The 22,250-nt window shown below is 48.3% G+C and overlaps 2 protein-coding genes across 6 annotated transcripts in view; one reads left to right on the top strand and one right to left on the bottom strand.

Annotated features, from left to right (window-relative positions):
* The first annotated feature begins 4,699 nt into the window (after positions 1-4,699).
* HIGD1B (HIG1 hypoxia inducible domain family member 1B) lies at positions 4,700-8,098 on the top strand. Of its 3 annotated transcripts, none has more exons than XM_064271024.1 (4): positions 4,700-4,960; positions 5,777-5,928; positions 6,597-6,731; positions 7,440-8,098. In XM_064271024.1, the coding sequence occupies exons 2-4, from the start codon at positions 5,829-5,831 to the stop codon at positions 7,502-7,504; spliced, it is 300 nt and encodes a 99-aa protein (XP_064127094.1). In that variant the 5' UTR covers positions 4,700-4,960; positions 5,777-5,828; the 3' UTR covers positions 7,505-8,098. The 3 variants fall into 3 exon arrangements, with proteins under 3 accessions (XP_064127094.1, XP_064127093.1, XP_003414342.1); XM_064271023.1 differs by having other exon boundaries at positions 4,702-5,689; XM_003414294.3 differs by having other exon boundaries at positions 4,702-5,928.
* Positions 8,074-22,250, bottom strand: part of EFTUD2 (elongation factor Tu GTP binding domain containing 2) — a 41,988-nt gene continuing 27,811 nt past the window's right edge. For all 3 annotated transcript variants that reach the window (XM_003414291.4, XM_010594522.3, XM_023553752.2), the window contains exons 12-28: positions 20,095-20,158; positions 19,689-19,779; positions 18,186-18,321; positions 16,554-16,681; positions 15,628-15,821; positions 13,797-13,908; positions 13,267-13,407; positions 12,507-12,608; positions 12,270-12,352; positions 11,729-11,815; positions 11,363-11,489; positions 11,072-11,159; positions 10,103-10,221; positions 9,849-9,943; positions 9,198-9,351; positions 8,903-9,010; positions 8,074-8,537 (exon numbers count right to left, since the gene is read on the bottom strand). In XM_003414291.4, the coding sequence (XP_003414339.1) occupies positions 8,442-8,537; positions 8,903-9,010; positions 9,198-9,351; positions 9,849-9,943; positions 10,103-10,221; positions 11,072-11,159; positions 11,363-11,489; positions 11,729-11,815; positions 12,270-12,352; positions 12,507-12,608; positions 13,267-13,407; positions 13,797-13,908; positions 15,628-15,821; positions 16,554-16,681; positions 18,186-18,321; positions 19,689-19,779; positions 20,095-20,158 (1,925 nt within the window). In that variant the 3' untranslated portion in view covers positions 8,074-8,441. The remainder of the gene's footprint in view (positions 8,538-8,902; positions 9,011-9,197; positions 9,352-9,848; positions 9,944-10,102; positions 10,222-11,071; positions 11,160-11,362; positions 11,490-11,728; positions 11,816-12,269; positions 12,353-12,506; positions 12,609-13,266; positions 13,408-13,796; positions 13,909-15,627; positions 15,822-16,553; positions 16,682-18,185; positions 18,322-19,688; positions 19,780-20,094; positions 20,159-22,250) is intronic.

Genomic DNA, 22,250 nt, shown 5'->3' with positions numbered 1-22,250 from the left:
GTGGGACACATAACACTGCCACTCCCTGCCCTTACCCACAGGGATGTTGGCCAAAGCAGATTTTTTGTTGTTAAAAAGTTTTTTGAATAGGTAATACAAGTAGTATGAAAGGAACAGTAAGAAGACCCCCTCCGCAATCAGGTCTCTCCCCAGGGAGTCCCTGGGTGGTGCAAAGTGTTAAGGCCTACTGCTAACCTAAAGGTTAGAAGTTCAAGGTCACCCAGAGGCATCTCAGAAGAAAGGCCTGACGATGATCTACACCTGAAAAGTCAGTCATTAAAAAACACTATGGGAAAATAAATAAATAAATAATAAAACAAACAAGCAAAAAAAACTACTGAGCACAGTTCTACTCTGACACACGTGGGGTTCCCATGAGTCAGAATCAACTCCATGGCAGCTGGTTTATGTATTAATGCTGGATTTTCAATTAAGGTCAATTTCCTTGGGAGTGATGGGTAGGTGAAGTGTGAACAGGGAGTAGAAGTGGGGAGAGTTGAGAACTGCTCTGGTGCCGCTCACCAGGTGAGGACTTCTTGGACACACCCATAACGCAGCGCACTAGCCTAGGACCCTACCTTGGTGAGATGCAGTGGGGTAGCTGAGTCGTTGAAGTCTGGAACCCCTGGGCTCAAAAGCCCATTCTGCCTAGCTGTTTGCACTCGTTTCCTCATATTTTTAAGATGGCTATGAGAATAAAATGGGGTAATGTACATGAAATCACCTTAAAAATTGTTATATGTTAATTTTCCATTGTAAAGGGGCATACACTGGTTATCGTTATTGGTTGGATAGCTGTATTAGGCTGGATCCTCTAGAGAAGCAAAATCAGTGAAGGGTCTGTATATATATACACACATATACATGTAGAGAGAGAGAGAAAAAGAGACAAAGATACATATCAAGGAAATGGCTTACGCAGTTGTAGAGGCTGGAAAGTCCCAAATTCGTGGGTCAGGCTTGAAGCTTCTCCCGACTCATGTAGCCGCAGGGGCTGGGGAATCCAAGATTAGACCTCGGAGGCTGAAGAATCCCAAGATTAGCAGATACATTGCTAGCTCAAGTCTCAAGAACCGGAGGTCAGATGAACAGGAGCCAACTGCAGGATTCAGAGCCAGTAAAAGCCAGCGAGCCTTGCCAGAAAGTCCACCTACACTGGATGAAAGCCATGCCTCCAAGGAAACGCCCTTTCAACTGACTGGCTACTCACAGCAGATCCGGTAAAGGAGGTGATCGTGTCAGATCTCACCATGGAGACGACTGTATCACTCTACAACGGCCAAACTACATCATAACTGCCAAACCACTGAGAATCATGGCCCAGCAAGTTGACACACAACCTTAACCATCACAATAGCTCAGCCATTTACTTGCTGTACGATCTAGGTAAGTTACTTAACCTCTCTGAGTCTCAGTTTCTCATCTGTAAAATGGAGATAATGAGACCTACCTGTTGGGGCTGTTGTGAGGTTTAAATAAAATATGTAAAGTGACTAAATCTTGTAGGCTTTCAAGACATTAGTCCCTTCTGTTGTATGTTTAAGGAACCCTGGTGGTGCAACGGTTAAGTGCTTGGCTGCTAACCGAAAGCTCGGCAGTTTGAACCTACCAGCTGCTTCTTGGGAGAAAGATGGGGCAGTCTGCTTCTGTAAAGATTTACCGCCTTGGAAACCCTGTGGGGCATTTCTCCTCTGTCCTAGAGTCGCTATGAGTCAGAATCTACTCCACGGCACTGGGTTTGGTTTGGTAGTGCGTTTAGAGAATGCTTGGCAATATGGGTGGATTAAAAAATACCAACATAAGGACCTTACAAACCATTTCAAATTACTGGTGCACCCATTTGTCATCTGAGACAGGGGTCCCTACTGACGTCTTCTGATCAGCTCGGAACTGTCCTGCCACAAAATATGATTCTACGGTATCAGTGTCACTACAGTCCAATTCAGCCTTCCCATTACCCTTATCCATGCCCTTTTAGAATCTTCGTAATTACCTGAACAGTCTTCCCAGAGATTGTTGTTGTTGTTAGGTGCCACGGAGTTGATTCTGACTCATATGACCCCATGTGCCAGAGTAGAAATGCCCCCACGACGTTTCCTAGGCTGTAATCTTTATGGGAAGCAGATCACTGGGTGAGTTGGAATTGCCAGTCCTTCAGTTAGCAGCCAAGCGCTTAACCATTGCGCCACTAGGGCTTTTTCCAGTAAGATTAAAAGCAAACCTCATAGCAACCCTATAGGACAGAGTAGAACTGCCCCATAGGGTTTCCAAGGAATGGCTGGTGGATTTGAACTGCTGACCTTTTGGTTAGCAGTCGTACCTCTTAACCACTATGCCACCAGGTTTCCCCAGTAAGATTAGTGGATACCAAAGGCACTTTCCTGGCCCCAGGCCTGTGGCTCTTGGGGCTGTCCTTGGACAAATGCTGCAAGGTCCTTGGAAGCCAGTGCGAGTTTTCAGAAGGGGAGGGAGAGTCAGACCCTTCCTGTCCTAGGCACCACTTACCGGCTGACTCTGCTTAGCCACATCATTTGGAAACTTCCACTGCCTCGATTGTTTCTGTTCCCCACTCCTTGCCCCTCAAGACTCCTGTACAGCCTACTGTTTCCCCCCTATGATTCTCAGCCCTTAGACTCAGGTGCTTCCTGTCCCGACTTCAACTGAGCATCCTCTGTTCCGCATTAGCTTATTCTTCATCGCCCCCTCATTCACAGGTCTCTGGGGACATGAGCTCAAGGCAAAAGCTGAATGTTCCTCCCCTATCTGGTCACTCAGCTCCCTTGGGCTTTAGATAGCACAGCTGTGGCTTAAATTGCGCTGAGCCCGAGAGCTTCTTTCGGTCCTAGTCCCACCTCCAACCCTATCCCAACACAACAGGGAGAAAGTGCATGAGGTTTGGAGTAGGATGGTGAAGCGCGGCAAGGTCAGTGCAGGGGCAGGCAGGAGGTAAGGGGCAGGGATGCCCAGAACACAATAACTTTCCCATCTGTTGTCAAGGACTTTTCACTTCTCTCTCAACCACTTGCTCATTCAGAAAGAGGGGTGGACAGTGCAGGGGAATTCTAACAATCACCGTATTTAACCCTTACAATCATCCTATGGGTAGACACTACCTCCATTTTACAGATGAGGAAGTAGACTCAAAGAGGTTGAGTGCCGAAAAGCCAAATATTTAGAGAGTGATCCAGTGGTTAATTGCTTCCACATCTGTCTCTGGTCTCAGCTCTCAATCCATTACTATTTATATCATTAAAATTTGTAACTGTTGAGTCGATTCCAACACACAGGGATCCTATAGGACAGAGTGGAGCTGCCCCATAGGGTTTCCAAAGAGGGCCTGGTGGACTTCAACTGCCGACTTTTTGGTTAGCAGCTGTAGCACTTAACCACTACACCTCCAGGGTTTCCCATAATCTCAGTAAGAAGTTGAATTTCACCCTCCATACCTTCACCCCTGCCCCTTAAAGGACTTGGAGTTGATCCTGATTCCTCCTGTCTCACCCAGATATTTCCATTCCCTGACCTCTGACCTAGGAGCCCTGGTGGCACAATGGTTAAGCACTCAGCTGCTAACCAAAAGATGGGTAGCTTGAACCCACCCAACAGCTCCATGGGAGAAAAAAACCTGACAATCTACTTCTATAAAGATACAGCTAGAAAACGCTATGCGGCAGTTCTACTCTGTCACATAGGGTCACTACGAGTTGGAATCAACTCATCGGCACCTAACCACCACCACCACCTCTGGCCTAGACCACCAAGGATCAGGAGAGGCAGCGCAGAAGAGTGTGTGTGAACGACTGGGAGGAGAGTTCCCATGGACGCCAAGGACATGTGGAGGCCCTAGGGAGTAGCTGTGACTCTGGGTCTCTTCCCAGAGCACTAAGTGCTAGGGAGAGAAAAAAGAAAGACATTAGCTGTTAGACAAATTTTTAGAGCTGAAAAGCCCCTTTAGAACAGACACACAGGGGTGAGGGTAACCTAGGAAAGGTACGAAGGCCTGGGATGGAGCTGGACTTCCACAGTGCACCTTGATATTTCTCTATTTGCTTAGCGAGCAGGTACTTGTTCTTTTAATCAAGGGTGCCACAATTGATTAGCATCCCTAAACTTCAGTATCAATCCAGAGAGGGTTTCAGCTTGGGAAGCAGTTTAGTATTATAGTTAGGAGCTAAAACTTTGAAGCCAGCCAGACCTGGGTTCAGACCACAACACTGCCATTAGCTAGTTAGGATCCTTGGATAAGTCATTTAACTGCTCTGAAACTCATCTCCCTGTCTATGAACAAACTATTACCTTATAGGATAGTTGAGAGGTCTGAAATACATCTAGTACAGCACAGTGACTAATGCTGGTCACCGTCATCCCTGTAACCTGAGTGAGCATCATCCCCACAGGCAATATAAGGGACTATGAAGTAAGGGAAATCCCAGTTGTTTCAAACTCCTGGACAGATCTCCTTGGTCCAGCAAGCATCCTTGAAGGGATTGAGAGCAGGCCCAGAGAGCCTGCCTCCTACAGTTGTGGTTTTTATTTACACTCTACCTCGTTCATAAGCATTTCTGAGGCAGGATAACTTGGGGGAGAACGCTGGATCTCTGCCATCCTCGCCTCTATATTCTCATCTCAGTTCTCTTCAAGCCCGTCTCTGACCCCAGCTACTTATGTCCATGGGAACTGGAAGATTGGATCTAGCTGAGGGCTCCCTTCCATCTGGTCTCCCATTACTTCCTGGGGCCTGGAGCTCCAGTCTGGAACTCAGCAGAGGGGGGGTTAAGACTGGTGCCCTGTGCTATCTCCTCCCCTCCCCATCCCTGACTTCAAAGTCTCCATAAAGTTCAAGTCACTGTTTCTCTGACCCCACAGTGGCAGCTCCATTCTCAGCTCTTGGCCGGTTCGTAACAGCGGACGCTGAGCACTGGCCCAGCAGCCCACGCTCCACCTACGGCCATCTTCTAGGGTAAGCACCAGCATGCTGAGGACCCATGAGGCCAGCAGTCCTTGCTCCTCCAGGAGAGAAAGGCAACTAGAAGTTGACTCAACAGGGAGTTACTTCATGGTTAGACACTCCACAGGCAAGAACCTCTAGTCTGAGGGCCAGAACTCTGGGACTCGGTCTAAGTTGTGATCAGAGCAGACATTTATAGGGGTTAGCAAGAAGAGGAATAGGTGTCACCAGCCCAGGAGTGAAGGGTTGATAACTGTGAAGGACTTGGAAACAGGGTAACAGTTCAGGCACAAGTAAATTTGTTCCTTAAGTATTAATGTGCAAAATCTATGCTGAATTGCACACAAATTAATGTCATTTCTATCTCTAGCTCTTGTGATTTGGTGTCCAGGGCTGTGGAACCGTCTGGGATGGCTCTGGCTCCAGCTCCCTGGGGCCACAGATTCTGCTCTGTAGCTCCCTCAGGAACAAATGCCACAGACCAGTTCCAAGGCCAGTGACAGCCCCAAAGTTCAAGGCCTGTTCTTCCACACTCATCTGAGGATTTTTCCAGTTGCTTTTCTTGGCCCAGGGATCACACCCATAGGGATGTGGATGGGGGAGGAAGAAGTAAACAGTAAAGTCAGAAGGAGCTGAGGATGAGGCAGATGTTAGGAAGGAGAGATGGAGAAATGGTGCTAGTGGCCCAGTCATCTGAGAAAGGAACCTGGGACATCTTCACAAGTAGAGGCTGTTGGGCATGTAAGACAGAGGTTCTTAACAGGTAATCCCTCTTCCACCCCAGGCTGAGGAGAATCAGGGTTCTGACTGTGGGATGCTCCCTTCCAGGACTAGGCTGAAGCTGAGCATCCCCAGCTGCTAACATCTAGGGGCCAAGAAAATGTCTGCCAACAAAAGCTGGTGGGTGCCACCTGAGGGAAAAGACAGCGTGTCTGAGAAACTCCTGAAGAAGACCAGGGAGTCTCCGCTGGTGCCTGTAGGTGAGTTGGGGAAGGAAGGAATGGGGGGCAAGAGAGCCTTCTCTCAGGGAGAACATGTCTCCTAGTCCTTCCAAAGGAGTAGGAAGCACAGATTAGAGACTCAAATAGTCCTACCCACCAATCAACAGCTGAGTGAACCAAAGGCAAAGAAGGTGCCAAGGGACAAATGGACACACCCTTAAAATAAAATAAGGAAGAGTCTGGATGGATGAAGGTGGCGGCCATTGAAGTAAGCTAGTGGATGGGATATGGGAAACTTGGCACACCAACACCAATGTCAGGATGGGAAGGGTCAGAGGAGCAGCAGTTTGAAGTCCCCCAGGGCTTTGTTCCTCAAGGCCTTGGGAGAGGAAAACAGCTGTATCAGGAAGGATGTGGGGGTCAGTAGTGGCTGGAGAAGGCCCCAGAGCCAAGCTAATGGGAGTGGGGGTGATGTGAGGATGGGCCATTTGTATGTGGGTGCGGGCATCATTAGCAGAAAGCCACCACCCTGGAAATGCCACTGAGGGAAAACAACTCAATATTCTAATGATAACCCCGCATCCCACTCCAGCTGCTCTAAAGCAGATGTTTGTCCAGATGCCCAGCCTGCCTAGTGAGGTGTCTCTCATTAGGGCAGCCACTACGCATGGTGGCTGAGGCCCAGGGTTCATCTTCTCTGCCTATAGGCTTGGCAGGCTGCCTCGTGGTGGCAGCATACAGGATTTACCGGCTGAAGGCTCGTGGTTCCACCAAGATGTCCATACATCTGATTCACACCCGAGTGGCAGCTCAGGCCTGTGCTGTGGGTGCAATCATGCTGGGTGAGTAGCTTGGTGGGGTTGTGGGTGGGGGGTGGGGTGGTCACAGGAGAATGAGGGCAAAACAGATCAAGCAAAGTCTGGCTATGAGTTCTGACAGTCAAGGACCATGATTTAAGTCCCTGTTCCCTATACTTGGCCCCACATCAAGTTCTTGGTGGAACTTGTACAAAGACATTTCCAGGGTTCTCTGTTTTCATCTCCGGCCCCAGACCTGTGGGGATGGTGTGCAGTCTGTTTCATCACAGTTTTCCTGCCTGAGAGGTGAGAAAAATCATGAAGCAAGACTTTTGCTAAATTTCTCTTCCTCTCTGGATCAAAAGGCAGACAGCGATTTGTTAGCTGTGTGACAGTGGTCAAATTCCGCTCCTTGACCCCGTTTCCCCACGTTCAACGTGATATTACATAACCACACCTGGCTTGCCTACCTCCCAGGTTTCTCGAAGACAGAGAGAGAATATATGTGACAGTGCTTTGTGAACTGGTAACTACAGGGAGTGGTCTCAGGTGTTCTCCTAGGCTGTGTGGTCAGGTGCTTGGAGCAGCTGCTGGGACCTGGGGCAGAAAGATAAGAGGGGGAAGCAGGACTCTCAAGGGAGTGGCTAGAGCTGAGGACCTGTCACACGGCAGCTGTTATTCTCAACACCTGGGGCAAACAGAGGAGGGCAAAGGGTTTGATGCCAAGGGGTGCTTGTCCTCTACATCACACAGGTGCTGTGTACACGACGTACAGAGACTACACCAAGAAAACAGCACAGGACGCTGGGGATAAGTAGGTTCCTATAGAGGCTGGAGCAGTCAGACCCTTTAAATCAACCCCTGGTATGCTCCTAATAAAGTAGTTTAGAGAAAACTCCGCAGTCTCTTCTATACTCGGGGGAATGAGGGGTTGGTGGGGGCTGGTAGAAGGACCTGGAGCAGCAGTCTCAAAACCAAAGAGTTATAACCCCCAACTCCAGGGCAAGGGAGATTCTTAAGGAGCAGTGGACCCATGAGGAAGAGGTGTTAGCCCTAGCAGACCTCAGACCCCAGAAACCCAATGACTGCCAAGCCACCTCAGGTCTGACTCAGAAGGACCATGGCACAGAAGACAGCATGCCAGAGGTGGGGGCAGTAAAGAGACCTCTGCACTCATGGGAACAGTGACTTAGGATGCAGCAGTCCTCTCCCCACAGACTGCTTCCCTGGGGGCCCAGGCAGGAAGGAGACTACAGCTGGGAGCACAGACAGTGACGCCTCATGGGAGACCACATCCCTCCAGACCCAAGTGCCAGGACTAGACTGTGCTGGAGGGAAGGGGGCCGGGGGAGTGGGTGGGGATGAAAAGAACAGAGCCAGGCAGAAGTCAGAATGTTCTGTTCACTTAGAAAGTTTTTCTAAGGTCAAACTGGTAAAAAATAAAATTCCACGTAAATCCTGAAGACAGGGCCTCTTGGAGTTAAACACTTTCATCCCCTTCTCCTTCCCTGAGCCCAAGCTCCTCTCTGTTCCCTGGGAATGGAGCCAGGCAGAGGCCATGGAAGAAACCAGAAGGCCAAATGCTCCTCCCTCACTGGGACGCTGGGCTGGAGGTTCTTGGGGTGTTAAAAAGGCAACAGCAGCTCCCAGATGCTCTCTGACAACATCAAGTCCAAGCAGTCGGTCGGGTCCCAGCTTCAAGTCCAGGAGCTGCAGCCCACTGCAGGGAGCAGGGGCTGCCAGGTGTACCTGCACTCACATGGGGTAATTGAGCACAACATCCTGCTTGGCAAGCTCCAGCAACATAGGATCATCGAAGAACTTGCTGATGCTCACATCTTCACTCAGGCCCTGCAGAAAACGGCGGCAAATGCAAGAATGAGCCCCATGCATTGGTGACTGAAATGGGGGCCAGGCTGAGCCCTGTGCTAGAATGAGAGGCTGCTGGGGCTGGGATGGAGGCTCAGCCGACTGCCTCAGGAACTGTGCCTTGAGGGTATCTCACAGGAGAGAAGCTCTCCTTCCCCAGCCAGATTGGGCCCAGGTCTGGTTGCCAGAGGATTCTACAGGTTGTATCTCTCTACACTGTGTAGTGAACTATTCTCAGTCTGTTGGCCCTTGGCAGAAGGATCCAAAAGGAAGAAATGAAGAGAGATCCAACTCCTGCCGAGATGCCTGGTGGCTGAGGGGTGGTGATGGGCCAGAAGCACACATACCTTCCTACGACGGGTTTTGATCATGAATTCTCGGGCCAGATGAGGGGCTGGCTGTGGCTCCAGGGGGCGGATGACAATGCTCTTGTCCAGGGGATCACCAGGTACAATCTGAAAGACAAGGCCGTTTCAGATGGTCTGGGCAGACTTCCCTGAGGATTTAGGCCTAGCATTAGGACCTTTTCTAGGAAAGCAGAAGTCAGAGCTGTTGACTACCACAGCTTGGAAGGGGAATAGGTCAGAAGGGAATTAGTCCTGAAAAGGTGGGAGGCCAAGATAGCCTGTACCATTTTCTCACCTGCCAATGGTGGAAGACAGACAGGGAAAAGGCCTGTCCCTGGGTATGAGTCCGCAGATCAGTTTCAAAGCCAAAAGAGTCGATGGCTGGGATGAAAGCTTTGATGGTGTAGAGAGGGGAGCCTGGGATGGGTGCATCCTGAGTCACGTGCCCCCTGAGGCAGAGAAACAGGCCAAGGCTGAGTCTCTGGTCTGGCAGAGGCCAAAAACAGTGGAGTATCTGCCCCCAACTGCATCTCAACCCAGAGTACCATTAAAGACAGAACAACCACCGATGCTCTACAGAGAGCAGAAAAGGTGGAGGTGTTTAATGTAACCCCCTGTGGAAATCAAAGGGGTGGCAACCTCTGGGCAGAAGACAGGGAGCTGGAACATGGACAGGATAGGGCCTGGTGCATAGTCCCCTCGTTGATGCGTTTCAGCATTTCCCCCAGGAGGTCTCAAAGGAGGGGGGCCTAAGAAAGGAATCTCAACTTTTATTCTGCAGTAAAGCTAGGGATCACCTCATTCCCACTTCCGTCTGAGAAATAAGCTAAGTCTGGGGAGAGGGAAGGGTGGTGGAGGCCAACCTCTCCTTCCCCACGACAGCCAGGTTACTTCTGGCCCTGCTCTTGCTCTCAGCACTCTCCCGCATATAACTGGGGCCACTCACCTGCGCCTGGCCAGGACAGTATAAACAGCAGAGACACAATCTGCAGGGGCCTGTACCTCAACAAAGTAGTAAGGCTCCATCAGACGAGGCGTGGCCTACAACAGAGCAAGAAGAAAGGATTCCTTAGTTTGGGAGAGGCTAAGGAGCAAGAACCTGGGTAAAGGGAAGGCTGTGGGGGTAGCGTCTAGGGGCTCCACAGGCTCGGTCCTCCACTGTCCCCTTGAGGGCCGTGCCCCACAACCTCACTCCCTTACCATAAGGAAGGCTGAATAGACGACTCTCCTGGCTGTGGGGATGATCTGGCCCCCACCCCGGTGCAGGGGCTCCTGGGCCACCACTGCGTCCAGGATCTTAAACTTGACGTTTCGAATCACTGAAAAGGAGATGGGGCAGCTGACTGAAGTGGTTCTGGTGTTGGCCAAAGGCCACAGCAAAGCAGCAAGGGGTCTCGTACTATAGTGCAGCTGTCTGGCAGCCACAAGAGATACGGCACAAAAATCACACTGGGGGTGGGAGTTCTAATGGGATATGCCAGCCCTGTAGCAGACGTCAGAAGTTAAGCACACATTCAATAGTGTTTGTTTCAGGTCAGGCTCAGGTATCATAAAGCTCTCCTAGCAGTTTACATGCTTCTAATTATTTTTGGACACAGAGTAAGTTCCAAGATTGCCACTGGGCCCCACAAAATCCAGCCCTGGTCTATGCTGTTACGTGCCGTTGAGTTGATTCCAACTCAGTGACCCTGCGGGACAGAGTAGAACTGTCCCATAGGATTTCCTAGGCTGTAATCTTTACTGGAGCAGATTGCCAGGTCTTTCTCCCATGGAGCCGCTGGTGGTTTTGAACCACTGATCTCTGGGTCAGCAGTTAAGTGTTTAACCATTGAACCACTAGGGCTCCTTCTCTGGTCTATAAACCACTCCAATCTTATCATCCTCTTGATACTTCTTCTGAAACACACCTAAAGCTGGACCCTTCTCAGGAATGAGGAGCAAATATCAGTCTAGTAAGGGCTTCATTTCCAGGATGTACCAAGTGGTAGTACCAGGACAGGAAGGGAGGATATTGGAGGAGGCTGGCCCAGGACATAGGATGGCCCTGTGTACCCCAAGCAGCTTCTCCTGCCAGGTCCCAAAGATGAGGTGAAACTACCCCACCTCATACGTCCAGGTGAGAGGGCCCTACCTAGAGAACTGGGGTGGGGGAGGCACTGGTGGACTTACACTCATCACAGAGGGGCCCCTCCCTGGTTCCCCACTGAAAACCTTGGACGATGCTGTCCTTCACTGAGCCGAGAAGAGCCTTGTCCACCTGCACAGAAACAAGAAGGCTCTTTAGCAGTGACCCTGTCAACAGCCCAATAGTTTAGAGGGAAGATAACGTGGGTGAGCCTCTAAGAGGAGTCTCCTTCATCAGAAGACACAGAATACTTTCGAGAAAAAGGGAGCACTTTGTAGTCTCTTCTGCTCAAGAGGTAAGCATCCACCACATACTACCCAGCAGTTCTGCTGTACCTCAGAGGGCAGGGTATCATCTACCAGGATGTTGGGACCCGTGGCATCAGGCCCAAAGGCCCAGATGGAACGGGCAGCCAGCAGATCCCAATCATACTTGGTCTGGAAGAACTCTCCCAACTTCTTCCTGGAGGAAGGAGGAGAAAATGAAGGTGTTAGGCATAGCTCTGCAGTTGGTAGCTCCTGGTGGCATGGACCCTCGCTTTCCAGAGGACAGTCACCTTGTCCTAACCACCCTGTGCCCTGAACATAGTAAAGGGGGAGACAGAAGCACTTTCCAGAAGGATGTGTGGTACCAGAGGCCCAGCAGGTAGGCTACAGTGTCCCTGCCTCCCTTCAGCCCTGGAATCAGAGGCACACTTTCACCTGTTCCACGTGATCTGGACCACCTCGTTTTCTATGTCCTCCGCAAGGCCCTTCTCAAGAGGCTCAGCAATCATGGTGATCTTGTTCCTAGTCAGAAAGGAAATGGTAATGAGGAGAGCTAGCAGCACAAGCAGATGGGGCATTTCTAAGGGGGTTCAGTGAGAGCCACGGCGGGTGGGATAGAGCAAAAAGAGCTCATCTCTGTCCTCTTTCATTTGAATCAACTTGTCTTTAAAAAAGTAAAATTTGAGGCAAATTTGTAGGATGGTCATATTATAGAGAAGAGGCAATTATGAAACTCCTCTTGGGAGTATTCCAGGCAAAGAACTCCAAAGCATCTTGTCCAAAGGCACAGGGATGAGAAGGATGACATGGAACTCAAGTATCCTAAGCATGTCCCCTCCCCCTATCCCAAGACTTAGAGGTCTAAGCTTTGCCTCTATTCCTACAGTGCTCGTGGTTAGGGTGGTGCTGGCGGGGTCAGGTGGGGGAGGTCCCTGAGGCTAATCAGTCCCAGGGACACAATGACTACCCAACTTACTTCTTATTGGGAGTTTCAGCAAAGCACTTGAGGGAGGACGTTTCCACCACCGTCTCACAAAATGTGACAACTGGGTCAGCCACCTGGGAAATACATTAAATTGTTGGGACGAAGTCTAATTCTGCTTGTAGGACAATCTTTTACTAAAGGGAATTCCAAAGCTCCTTTGACACTACTCCGAGGGAAACCCCTCTGCCCTAATCAACGCAAGTGACAAGCACGAGAGCGCTGCTTTACCTTGATGTCTATCTCTGAGTACATCTTCCGCAAATCATGCATCACACAGTCCAGGTAGAGCTCCCCGGTGCCCAGGATCACATGCTCACCGGACTCTTCCACCTGAAATGCAACCGCCCTGCTGGTCACAGCCGGAGCTCTCTCGTGCCAGCAACAGCAGATACAATGGAAGGCCAGAACTGAGGAGGCAGTGCCCAAACCCGCTACCAGAAGCAGCCAAGGCTCAGTGACTGTTCGTGTCTTCGAGAAGGTTCAGTGGGGATCAGCAACCTATGAGTCAGTCCATAAGACATCTGGACCACTCGGCACAGGGGTACTGAGTTTGAGGTCACTGATTTAATTCCCATCTTAGCCATTTAGGGAAACCCTGCTCTATATCCATGGACACAAGCTGACCTGTTAACCCTAGCCAGCTACTAAGAAAGGTTATGCTAGCAGGCTCAAGAGTGAGGAAAAATCAGAGTAATTCACTTTTCCCTCTATCTTTTCTGAAAAATCCATTCAAAGTGTACGCTCCGAGAATATCTTTTTCCTATCTAAAGACACTCATGGAAGACACACACAAACCCTCCCCCTGCCAACAACACACAAACGTTGGTCTTGCCCTGCCTTCAAATGACAGTACCAGGCAGGAATAGCTCCTCATATAGGTTGCTGCAGAAAGCATATCACAGATGTTGATGGACCCAAAGCAGCCAGCAGCACAGAAAAGTCAGCTGGGCCAGGAGGGCACGGAAGTTGCTGCAGACCTCGGTCATACCTTGGTGGTGAGGGATGGGTAGCTCTTGTTGACTTTGCGCAGGCCGTCGAGCATCTTCGGCAGCTCTGAGGGGTTGACTGGCTCCACAGCAATCTTGATCACAGATGTGGTGTTGAACTTCAAGGGGCGGAAAATCTGAGCCTGAGATCCAAAATGCAGAGGAGTGAGGGCACCTGGCCTGAGCAGGCACAGGAGGAAGTGCAGAGGTAAAACAGGGGCTGAGGACTTGCTCAAGATCCGACTATTTTCTAACTGGGAGCCAAGGTGCTGCTTGGGGCTACCTGAAGGGCCATTTATTGCCATGCATTTGGCAGAACAAAGACAGGAGGAAAAGAATAAAAGGAGCTCCTTCTAATTCCTAGCATCTGAGCCAAGCACACGGAGAATCCAGCAGGGCTGGACCTAGAAGGTTGCTTCCTGGACTCTGGACGAGTCCTCCACAAGTTCTGCCACGTGCTGCTCATGTGTGCCAAGCTTGCCTGTGACCCTTTAGTGTAAGCCAAGCCCACTTTTTTCTTCAGAAACTCTACCTCCTCATTGCCTCGGGGTTCAGTGATGGTCGCTGTCTTCACAATTGGTTGATCGACACCTTCAATCAGAACCCAGTTGCCAGCAGGAACACGGTTCACCTCAATATGGTACCTAGAACAACATCCAGTAGGTGTTGGGCAGAGCATCCATTCCATAAAAATTTATTGAGCATCAGCTATGTGCCAGGCACTGAGCCAGGAGCAGGGGTGAGCAAAAGCAATACATTCTAACAGAGAGGAGAAGGAATGAACAATCAGAGACCACGCATATATGCGGTGGCAAACTGCAATGAGGGCTATGAAAAAAAGTAAAAGGTGTAAGAGGCTGTAACAGGAAACCCTAGTTTAAACTGGGGGTTCATGGTAAGCAAGCTTTTCCCCAAGGTGTAAAATGTAAAAGATGCCAAAAGCATCACAGAATTAGAAAATAACTTCAATTCTCTTAGCTCTTCAATCTTCTGCCTCCTAGGGAATGGGGCTGGATTTGGAGGAGGGAAAAGGAGCCATCAGTGAGGCACAGAAGCCACATCAGAGAACAGGACTCAGTTCTGCTTGCCAACTAAGATGCCAAACTTGCGAGCTGACAAGCAGCCCAGAGGCCTTAGTTAAGTTTGGCTCTGCAGATTGGGAGGCTAAAAGGGACCCAGTGAAGTTTTCTGTCTTGGTTAAAAAGTAGACAGTGGAGGTTGGGAAGTAATTTCTTCTGGGGAGAAAACTGAAGGTTATGACTTAAGGTACAAAGAAGAGGAAATGAAGAGAGGATTAAGATGAATAAAAATGGAAGTACGGAGCAAGGGCGGGGGTTTGAGTACCATGGTTTAAGGGGACTTCTAAGTCAATTGGCAAAATAATTCTATTATGAAAACATTCTGCATCCCACTTTGAAATGTGGCGTCTGAGGTCTTAAACGCTAACAAATGGCCATCTATGAAGCATCAATTGGTCTCAACCCACCTGGATCAAAGGAGAATGAAGAACACCAAGGTCACACGATAACTATGAGCCCAAGAGACAGAAAGGGCCACATGAATCAGAGACTTACATCGTCCCGGTTGGTGCCCGGCCACAACTGATGACTGCCCTGACAGGGAGCACAACAGAGAACCCCTGAGGGAGCAGGAGAGCAGTGGGATGCAGACCCCAAATTCTCATAAAAAGACCAGACTTAATGGTCTGACTGAGACTAGAGGAATCCCGGCGGTCATGGTCCCCAAACCTTCTGTTGGCCCAGGACAGGAACCATGCCTGAAGACAACTCATCAGACATGGAAGGGACTGGACAGTGGGTAGGAGAGAGATGCTGAAGAAGAGTGAGCTATTTGTATCAGGTGGCACTTGAGACTGTGTTGGCATCTCCTGTCTGGAGGGGGGATGGGAGGATAGAGAGAGTTGGAAGCTGGCAAAATTGTCACGAAAGGAGAGACTGGAAGGGCTGACTCATTAGGGGGAGAGCAAGTGGGAGTATGGAGTAAGGTGTACATAAACTTATATGTGACAGTCTGACTTGATTTGTAAACGTTTACTTGAAGCTCAATAAAAGTTAAAAAAAAAAAAAAATGGAAATACTGCCACAGAAGTTCATACATGATACCCAAAATGCAAAGGCAAGGCTATCGACATTATCCCAGCAGTAGCTACCTTCTTGGCCCTGGAAATCTTGGGTAGTAAGAACCAGAAGTCAATAGACCTGCTGAGGGATCATCTTAGCCCACCCCTACGATAGGGAGCCAGGCAGTTACTGGGTTTCCAAGGAGGCCCACACCTTCTAGCTCTTTGCGGTAGTTCCAGGGTAGAGGCCAAGGCACGCCCCTGAGGCTCTGGTGGACAGTACCTGGCCACAGAGATCCAAAGTCGGCCCACGGTGCATATCTGGGAATCTTCCTCATCCTCCAGGGTGTAGTTCTCCCCCAGGACCTTCACAGGCTGCCCAGCATGGATAGTGCCACTCAGCACTCGGCCAAAGGCGTGAAATTGAACTCCATCATCTGTGCTATACATCTTGGTAGTGTGGCACATCAGGGGACCCTAGAGCAGGGGACAGAGTGCAGCCTGAACCACACATACCTTCTGGGTAAGTGCTACTGTCTCCCCCTCCCCCTCGATGACAATGGCACAAGCTCTATGAGGAGGCAGCCAGGACCTAGAGGAATAGATGGCAATCTCCTAGGAAGATTCCCAAGAATGTTCCATCCCCTCCTTGGTTAATGGAAGCCTTAGGCACAGCAAAAAAAAAAAAAAAAAAACTCCCCCCTTTTCTGGATGAATGAGGGCCATGAGAAAGAAAAACAGGCTGAGGATGGCAGACTGGCTTAGGGAACAAGATTACTTGCCCCAAAGTTCCTCTGAAGATGTAACCGACAATTTCCAACTGGTCATCTGTTCATGCCGAGAAACTAGTTTGCCTGAGGAATGGCTGGGAAAGATTTTTTTGAGCCAGGACTGACAAGACTACAAAAAAAAAAAGCTACCATTTATTGAATCTTTGCCATCTGCCAGGCACCATGCCAAACACAACTCTAATATTTCTTTAATCTTATTTAATTCTCCTAATAACTACTTACATGTTATTATTCTCATTTTATAAACCAAGACCCTAAAGGTCGGAAAGAATAGGTAATGTTTCCAAGATCTCACTAGTGGTAGCTGCAATATTCGTATTTGAATTCAGGTCTGTGTGCCTATGCTCATGAGGAGGGCCAGGAAGTAGTAGGAAAAAAAAAAAAAAATCAGAGAACTGGGGGCACCATGTCCCCTTACATCAGGGTCACAGTCGCTCATGGCCTCGCCGAGGTCGGAGTCTACGCCGCCAGTGTAGGTGTGCTCGATCTTGGATTTGGCGCCCACCTTTGGAGAGGGAATATGCTGTACACACATGTCCACGAAGCCTGTGGAAGACGAGGAGAATGCCATGACTGTACTCGTTCACAGGGGGAAGTGAGCAGTTGGGTACTGTTCCTTTCACGGTGGTCAGAAAGCTAAAAGTGAGGGGGCTGATTACCTGCTCTAAAAAGCCAGGGTTCAATGACTCTAGGAAACAGCACCCTGTTTCCTGGGAGCACGCTGCTAAGAGATTTCGGGACACACTGAAACAGCAAGAAGCAAGTCTCGGTGATCTATGAGTCCTTGGAACTTAACTGATGACAACTTCAAGTGTCTCTGTCAATCCGTGACTTTTTATTGAACATAAGCATTTACTGAACAATTAGATTGAGCTAAATAAACACCCCATCTCTTCTTTCTAGATTTATTCAGAACCCTTCTCCTTTGAGAAATACTGTCTATATGTTTGTTCAGTAAATCACCCTATTTTCCTAACAGACTGCTGAACACTGGGGCAGGCATGTTTGCTTTTCCTTGGTATCTTATGTCAGATTGATGGCTGGGCCAGAACGAGCTACTAAAACTATGCTGAGGGCCCTCAGCAATCACCTGTTCCAATGCCTCCATTTTATACATAGGAAATCAGAGTCACAGAGGAATTAGGTGGCTGGTCTGGAGTCTCCCCAGGATCAAGGCTCAGATCTTTTCTCAACCAGGCCAGTGCTGTTCCTATGTATAATTAAAATACGGGAGGAAGAAGCTCAGGGGAAGGAGAACTTTGGGTCTATAGCCCGAGTTCCCTAAGTCCTAGCCTAGTGCTTTTTCACTATCTCACACCACCCAGAGACCACCTTTCTGACTAGCCCCTGGCAAACACAATACCTCGGGTCTGTCTCCTTATCTCCTTTACTTGTATGCTCCACCTGGTGGGGGAATTTAACTGCTTTGGGTTCCCAAGATTTAAAGAAAAAAAAAAAAAGTTTTAATTTCTTTTCCTTTATATCTTATTTTTTTGTTATTGAGAATTTACACAGTAGAACATACACCGATTCAAGTTTCCACATGTACAGTTCAGCAACACTGATGACACTCTGAGTTGTGCAATCGCTCTTGTCATTCTTTTCTGAGTTGTTCCTCCCATGAACTCCCTGCCCCCTAAGGCTCCTATCTAATCTTTTGAGAAGCCGTTCTTAGTTTGATCCCATATAGATAGTTCTTAAAAGAGCATAATGCTTAAGGCAGACATTCTTTACTAGTTAAGCTACACTATCCTTTGGTTTTAAGAAGACTTCAGGGGACGTTTTTGATTTTAGGTTTAAAGGTTATCTCAGAACAATAGTTTTGGAGTTTCGTCAAGCCTCCACGGCTCCAGAACGTGTGGATTCCATAAGCATTTGATTCAAAGACAGAATTCTTGGTCCCATGCACTAAGAAGCTAGGAAAGAACCCAGGTGTTCTGTATCCTGATCTGCAGTTTATTTAAAAGAGCCTCAGATCTCCTAACACTACTGCAGGGTGGCTGAACATGATAGTGGTGATGTTAAGAGGGGGCCGTCGGCTCTTCGCTACCTGTGAACTCGCCGAAGAACTTTTTGCAGACCAGTCTCAGCAGAGGGCGAATGTTTAGTTTCAGCTCCTCCTTGGTCAGGTGGATGCCAAGTTCATCCAGGGTCCTTGGGAGGCTGGTGTCCACATCACCCACCACCTGTGAAGGTATCAGATACCACGTCAGATGTAGCACTAAGGAACAGTGGCCCCAGTGTGGTAATCCACAGGAGGAAGAGGGAAGGCCAAAGGCTGACTCAAAGAACTACTGCACTAGGTTCTCTTCTGCAGGCAGAGCTCCTGGGAAGGATAACAGTTTGGTTTCAGGGAAGTCTTTGGCACTTACCCTGCAAACCAACCCTGGGTGAGGAAAGCTTGGTTAAGTTCCCCCACCAGTCAATAAACCAGGTACCCTCAGGCTGACTATTGCCAGTGCTGCCCCCTGGTGTTTGACAAGCAGCACCTCCTTCCACTCAGGAAGATCCTTAGGCCTCCCTATTTAGGCTTCTCATTTAGAGGATCACTGCACTGGAAGGAACCAAAAAAGGCCACCTGGCAGTCCATCCCCTGTCAGAGCAGGGCCAAGATAAATCATCCTCAGCAGACTCAAGGTCTCCACCAAGGCAGATTCTGTAAATTTCTTTTATTAATCTGTTCCAGACTGACATAAGATCAGCACTCATAGATTTTAGTCACGTTATTTTGTCTTGTTATGTTCTGCTAGTTTGTCAGCTGGAATGGCTGCACTCTCTTCTTTCCTTTGCTTTCATTGTGCGGTGCTTATTAAAACTGGCACATTTCAAACTGTCTGAGAAGAAAGGGCCGTATGAAATATTCCTATATAACATCACCACCCTCTTTCAGCCCTGCCTTTTAGGTACCACGCATTCATATAAATGCAATGTTACACTCTTTTTGAAACATTCCACATGTCTGACAGCATCTTTACCACTTTTTGATGCCTCCTTTTCCGTCTGACAGACCATCACACACATACGTGGCCCGAAGAGTCATTAAGACAAAGCTCATACAGCCATTCTCTGAGTGGCTGCAACAGGCTTCATTTTAAGAGATGTATCATTTAATCGGATTCTCACTGATGAACACTGATTTCCAGTTTTTCTCTCCTCCTTTCCCTGCTGTTATAAACAACGCTATGACAAACATCTATATATATACATAGCCTGGAGGATGTTCACAATTACGTTATCTCTGTAATTCAAATTCTCTTAATGGAAATTTTAAATGTCACATTCTTTTGAAGAGTCAAGATCTTTCCATAAAACTCCTCTAGGTTATGCCTTGCCTTTCCTTTCTTTTGTACCTTCCCCCTTGACCCTGATTTCAACAGTACTTAGGATACTGCAGTGTCCTTGACCCAAAAGAATAAACAACTGCTGATCAACTGCCCTCAAATTTAGTAATATAAAACCGAGTGGTGTGGGGTAGAGGGGAGCCTGAGTTCAGCAATTCTCTCACCTCGTGCTTGGAAGGGCAGACGTGCACCAGGTGGCCTGACACACTCACCTGAGCGAGGATCTTATAAAGGGGCTCCAAGATAAACTCTACGAAGCTCCTCTGGGAGCTGCTAGTCGGGGCCTTTTTTGTGAACTTTCTCCTAGAGGGAAAAAGGAGAGTCATGAGTGCTCCAGGAGGGAGAAGGCAGTGTCATCAACCCTGAGGATGAATTTCCCAAGTTCTGAATCTGAGCAGGGGTCAAGGGGAAGTAACTGTGTGTGATCATAAAATTCCCATAGAGAGACTTGTGAGAGGCCATATGGTTATGGTTCTCCTGCATCCTTGAGCTAAGCTGTGAAGACCTCAAAAGACACAGCTGACGTCTAGGAGCAGGTTTGAACCTCAGGAACACTTTATCTGTCCTCACTGGGAAAACCGATCACCCCTCTGGAGTCACGTCCCATACTCTACTTACGTCTTGGGGTTGAAGTAGATGTCACCCCAGAGTCTTTTAGCAAATTCCTGGTAATTAATGTCACCTATAAAAGAAGTAACACAATTATAATCTACCTAGCAAATTGTTTCAGCTGCCACAGGCAATTCATAACTGAGGAATTCTAACACCTTCCTTTCCAGGGTCCAGAGTCAGCAGTTCGAATCCACCAGCCACTCCTTGGAAACCCTGTGGGGCAGCTCTACTCTGTCGCATAGGGTTGCTATGAGTCAGAATCGACTTGACAGAAATGGGTTTGGTTTTTTTGGTTTTATTCCTGCACTTATCACAGTGTTGTATTATAACCACTGGATTGAGTTTCTTGAGGGGAAGAACTGTGCTTACCACATGAAAGTTTCATAAATGTTTACTGAAAAAATGAGTGAACATCTCTGAAATACATGTCCTCCTTTTTGGTCTCACAAATAACACTAATCTTATATATGAGTATCGACAAAAATGTCTGAACAGTTGTCCCTTCCTGTATTGCCCTCCTCTGCTCTATCTTTCACAGCTTTGTACTTATCACCCCAACCCAATCTTTAATAGCTCCTAACTGCCTACAGGAAACCCTGGTGGCGTAGTGGTTAAGTGCTACAGCTGCTAACCAAAGAGTCGGCAGTTCGAATCCGCCAAGTGCTCCTTGGAAACTCTATGGGGCAGTTCTGCTCTGTCCTATATGGTCACTATGAGTTAGAATCGACTTGACAGCACTGGGGTGGGGGGGAACTGCCTATAGGATAAAATCTAAATTCCTTAACCTGGCATTCCATACCCTCCACAACATGGCCCTGACCCACCCAGTGAACACCTTTATTCAAACTTTTCTCTTTGGTGAACAGTCTACTGTGACCTGCACAGGCCATGGTCAACACCAGCTGCTTCCTCCCGCAATCGTGCTAGTTTGGAATTCCTGGCGCCCTACTCTCTACTTGTCAAAGCCTTCATGCAGTCTTCCCTGCCAGGCCCCTGGGCCATCTGGGCTGACTCCCTGCTCCGAGTTCCCGCAGCTCCACCACCTACAGCAGCTACTTGGCACTCAGCCCACGCCACCTCACACTGCCATTATTGCTCTGTGGGATTCTGTCTACTTGGTGGATAAGACTCCTATATGTCAGAAAGCATTCATCACACCTTGTATTTCTAGCAAGAGAACGTGGTACTCAATTTTGGTAGTATGATATAACAGAAAGAATGCCAAAGTGGATTCAAGTTCCAACTTTATCAACAAGTTCTGTGGCCTCGGGCTTAGCTTCCCCATATGTAAAATGAAGGGGAAGGTTAATTACCTCCAGAAAGTAACCAGTTACCTGAGGGATAAGAGTGGGAAGGTGACTTTTTTCTATATACCCTTTCGAATTTTGAACCATTTGAGTGTGTTATAAATTTGCAATAAATAAGTAAAAGTTTAATATTAAAAAACAAAGGGGAAGGACTGATCTCTGATATTCCCCCCACTGCTGAGTTTCTAGAAGTCCATATGTGGTTTCTCACGGCAATCATGTTGGAGCCCACAGCTGGACTCCTTTGTAAACTAACAGTGGGTCAAGGATGAGTAATAATCTCTCCTGAAGCTCAGGGCAATTTTGAATCAGAAATGGAATCATCTCTACATTATAATTACAAAAAAGGTCTTAGATTTTACTTGACATGCTGATAAAAAGGGCGTTCAGGAATACACACAGTTGTACTGGACCCCTGCTCAGATGAATGCCATTTACTGTCCTTCTACACCCTTTTTTTTTTTTAAAAGAGTCATCTGGAAACAGATAAATGTATAATGACAGAAAAGAGTATGCCCACTCCTCACTTATCGACATAATTAGGTTCCAAAGACCAGATGGTTATGCCAAATTGGCGTTACACGAAAATGGAGGATTTTTTTTTGTTTTCAGACTACTTGTTTTTTTATTTAGAAAATATGATCATAGAAATAATAACAGCTACGATTTAGTGATGTGCTCATCGCTATGACAAGTCCAGCTACGGATTATTCCTCTGCAGAGAAGGAGGCTTGGGGGAGACAAAGCTGGATAAAGCCGGGCTGTGTGACTGGAGGGCCCAAGGCTTAACTACTTCACCTTCCTCCTGGGCTGGGTCGGAGCTTCCCTCTCAGAGTCATCTCCAGGCTCCACTTC

The sequence above is a fragment of the Loxodonta africana genome, chromosome 18 (assembly GCF_030014295.1).
Source record: "Loxodonta africana isolate mLoxAfr1 chromosome 18, mLoxAfr1.hap2, whole genome shotgun sequence".
Taxonomy (NCBI): Eukaryota; Metazoa; Chordata; class Mammalia; order Proboscidea; family Elephantidae; genus Loxodonta; species Loxodonta africana.
This window is presented reverse-complemented; position numbering and strand designations above follow the sequence as displayed.

What these genes read in the sequence shown, in the direction of transcription:
- HIGD1B (XM_064271024.1), top strand. Translation starts at nt 5,829, where the DNA reads ATGTCTGCCAACAAAAGCTGGTGGGTGCCACCTGAGGGAAAAGACAGC. An exon ending in GTCTCCGCTGGTGCCTGTAG is followed by an intron (nt 5,929 to 6,596) that starts GTGAGTTGGGGA and finishes CTCTGCCTATAG; the next exon opens with GCTTGGCAGGCTGCCTCGTG. An exon ending in TGTGGGTGCAATCATGCTGG is followed by an intron (nt 6,732 to 7,439) that starts GTGAGTAGCTTG and finishes TACATCACACAG; the next exon opens with GTGCTGTGTACACGACGTAC.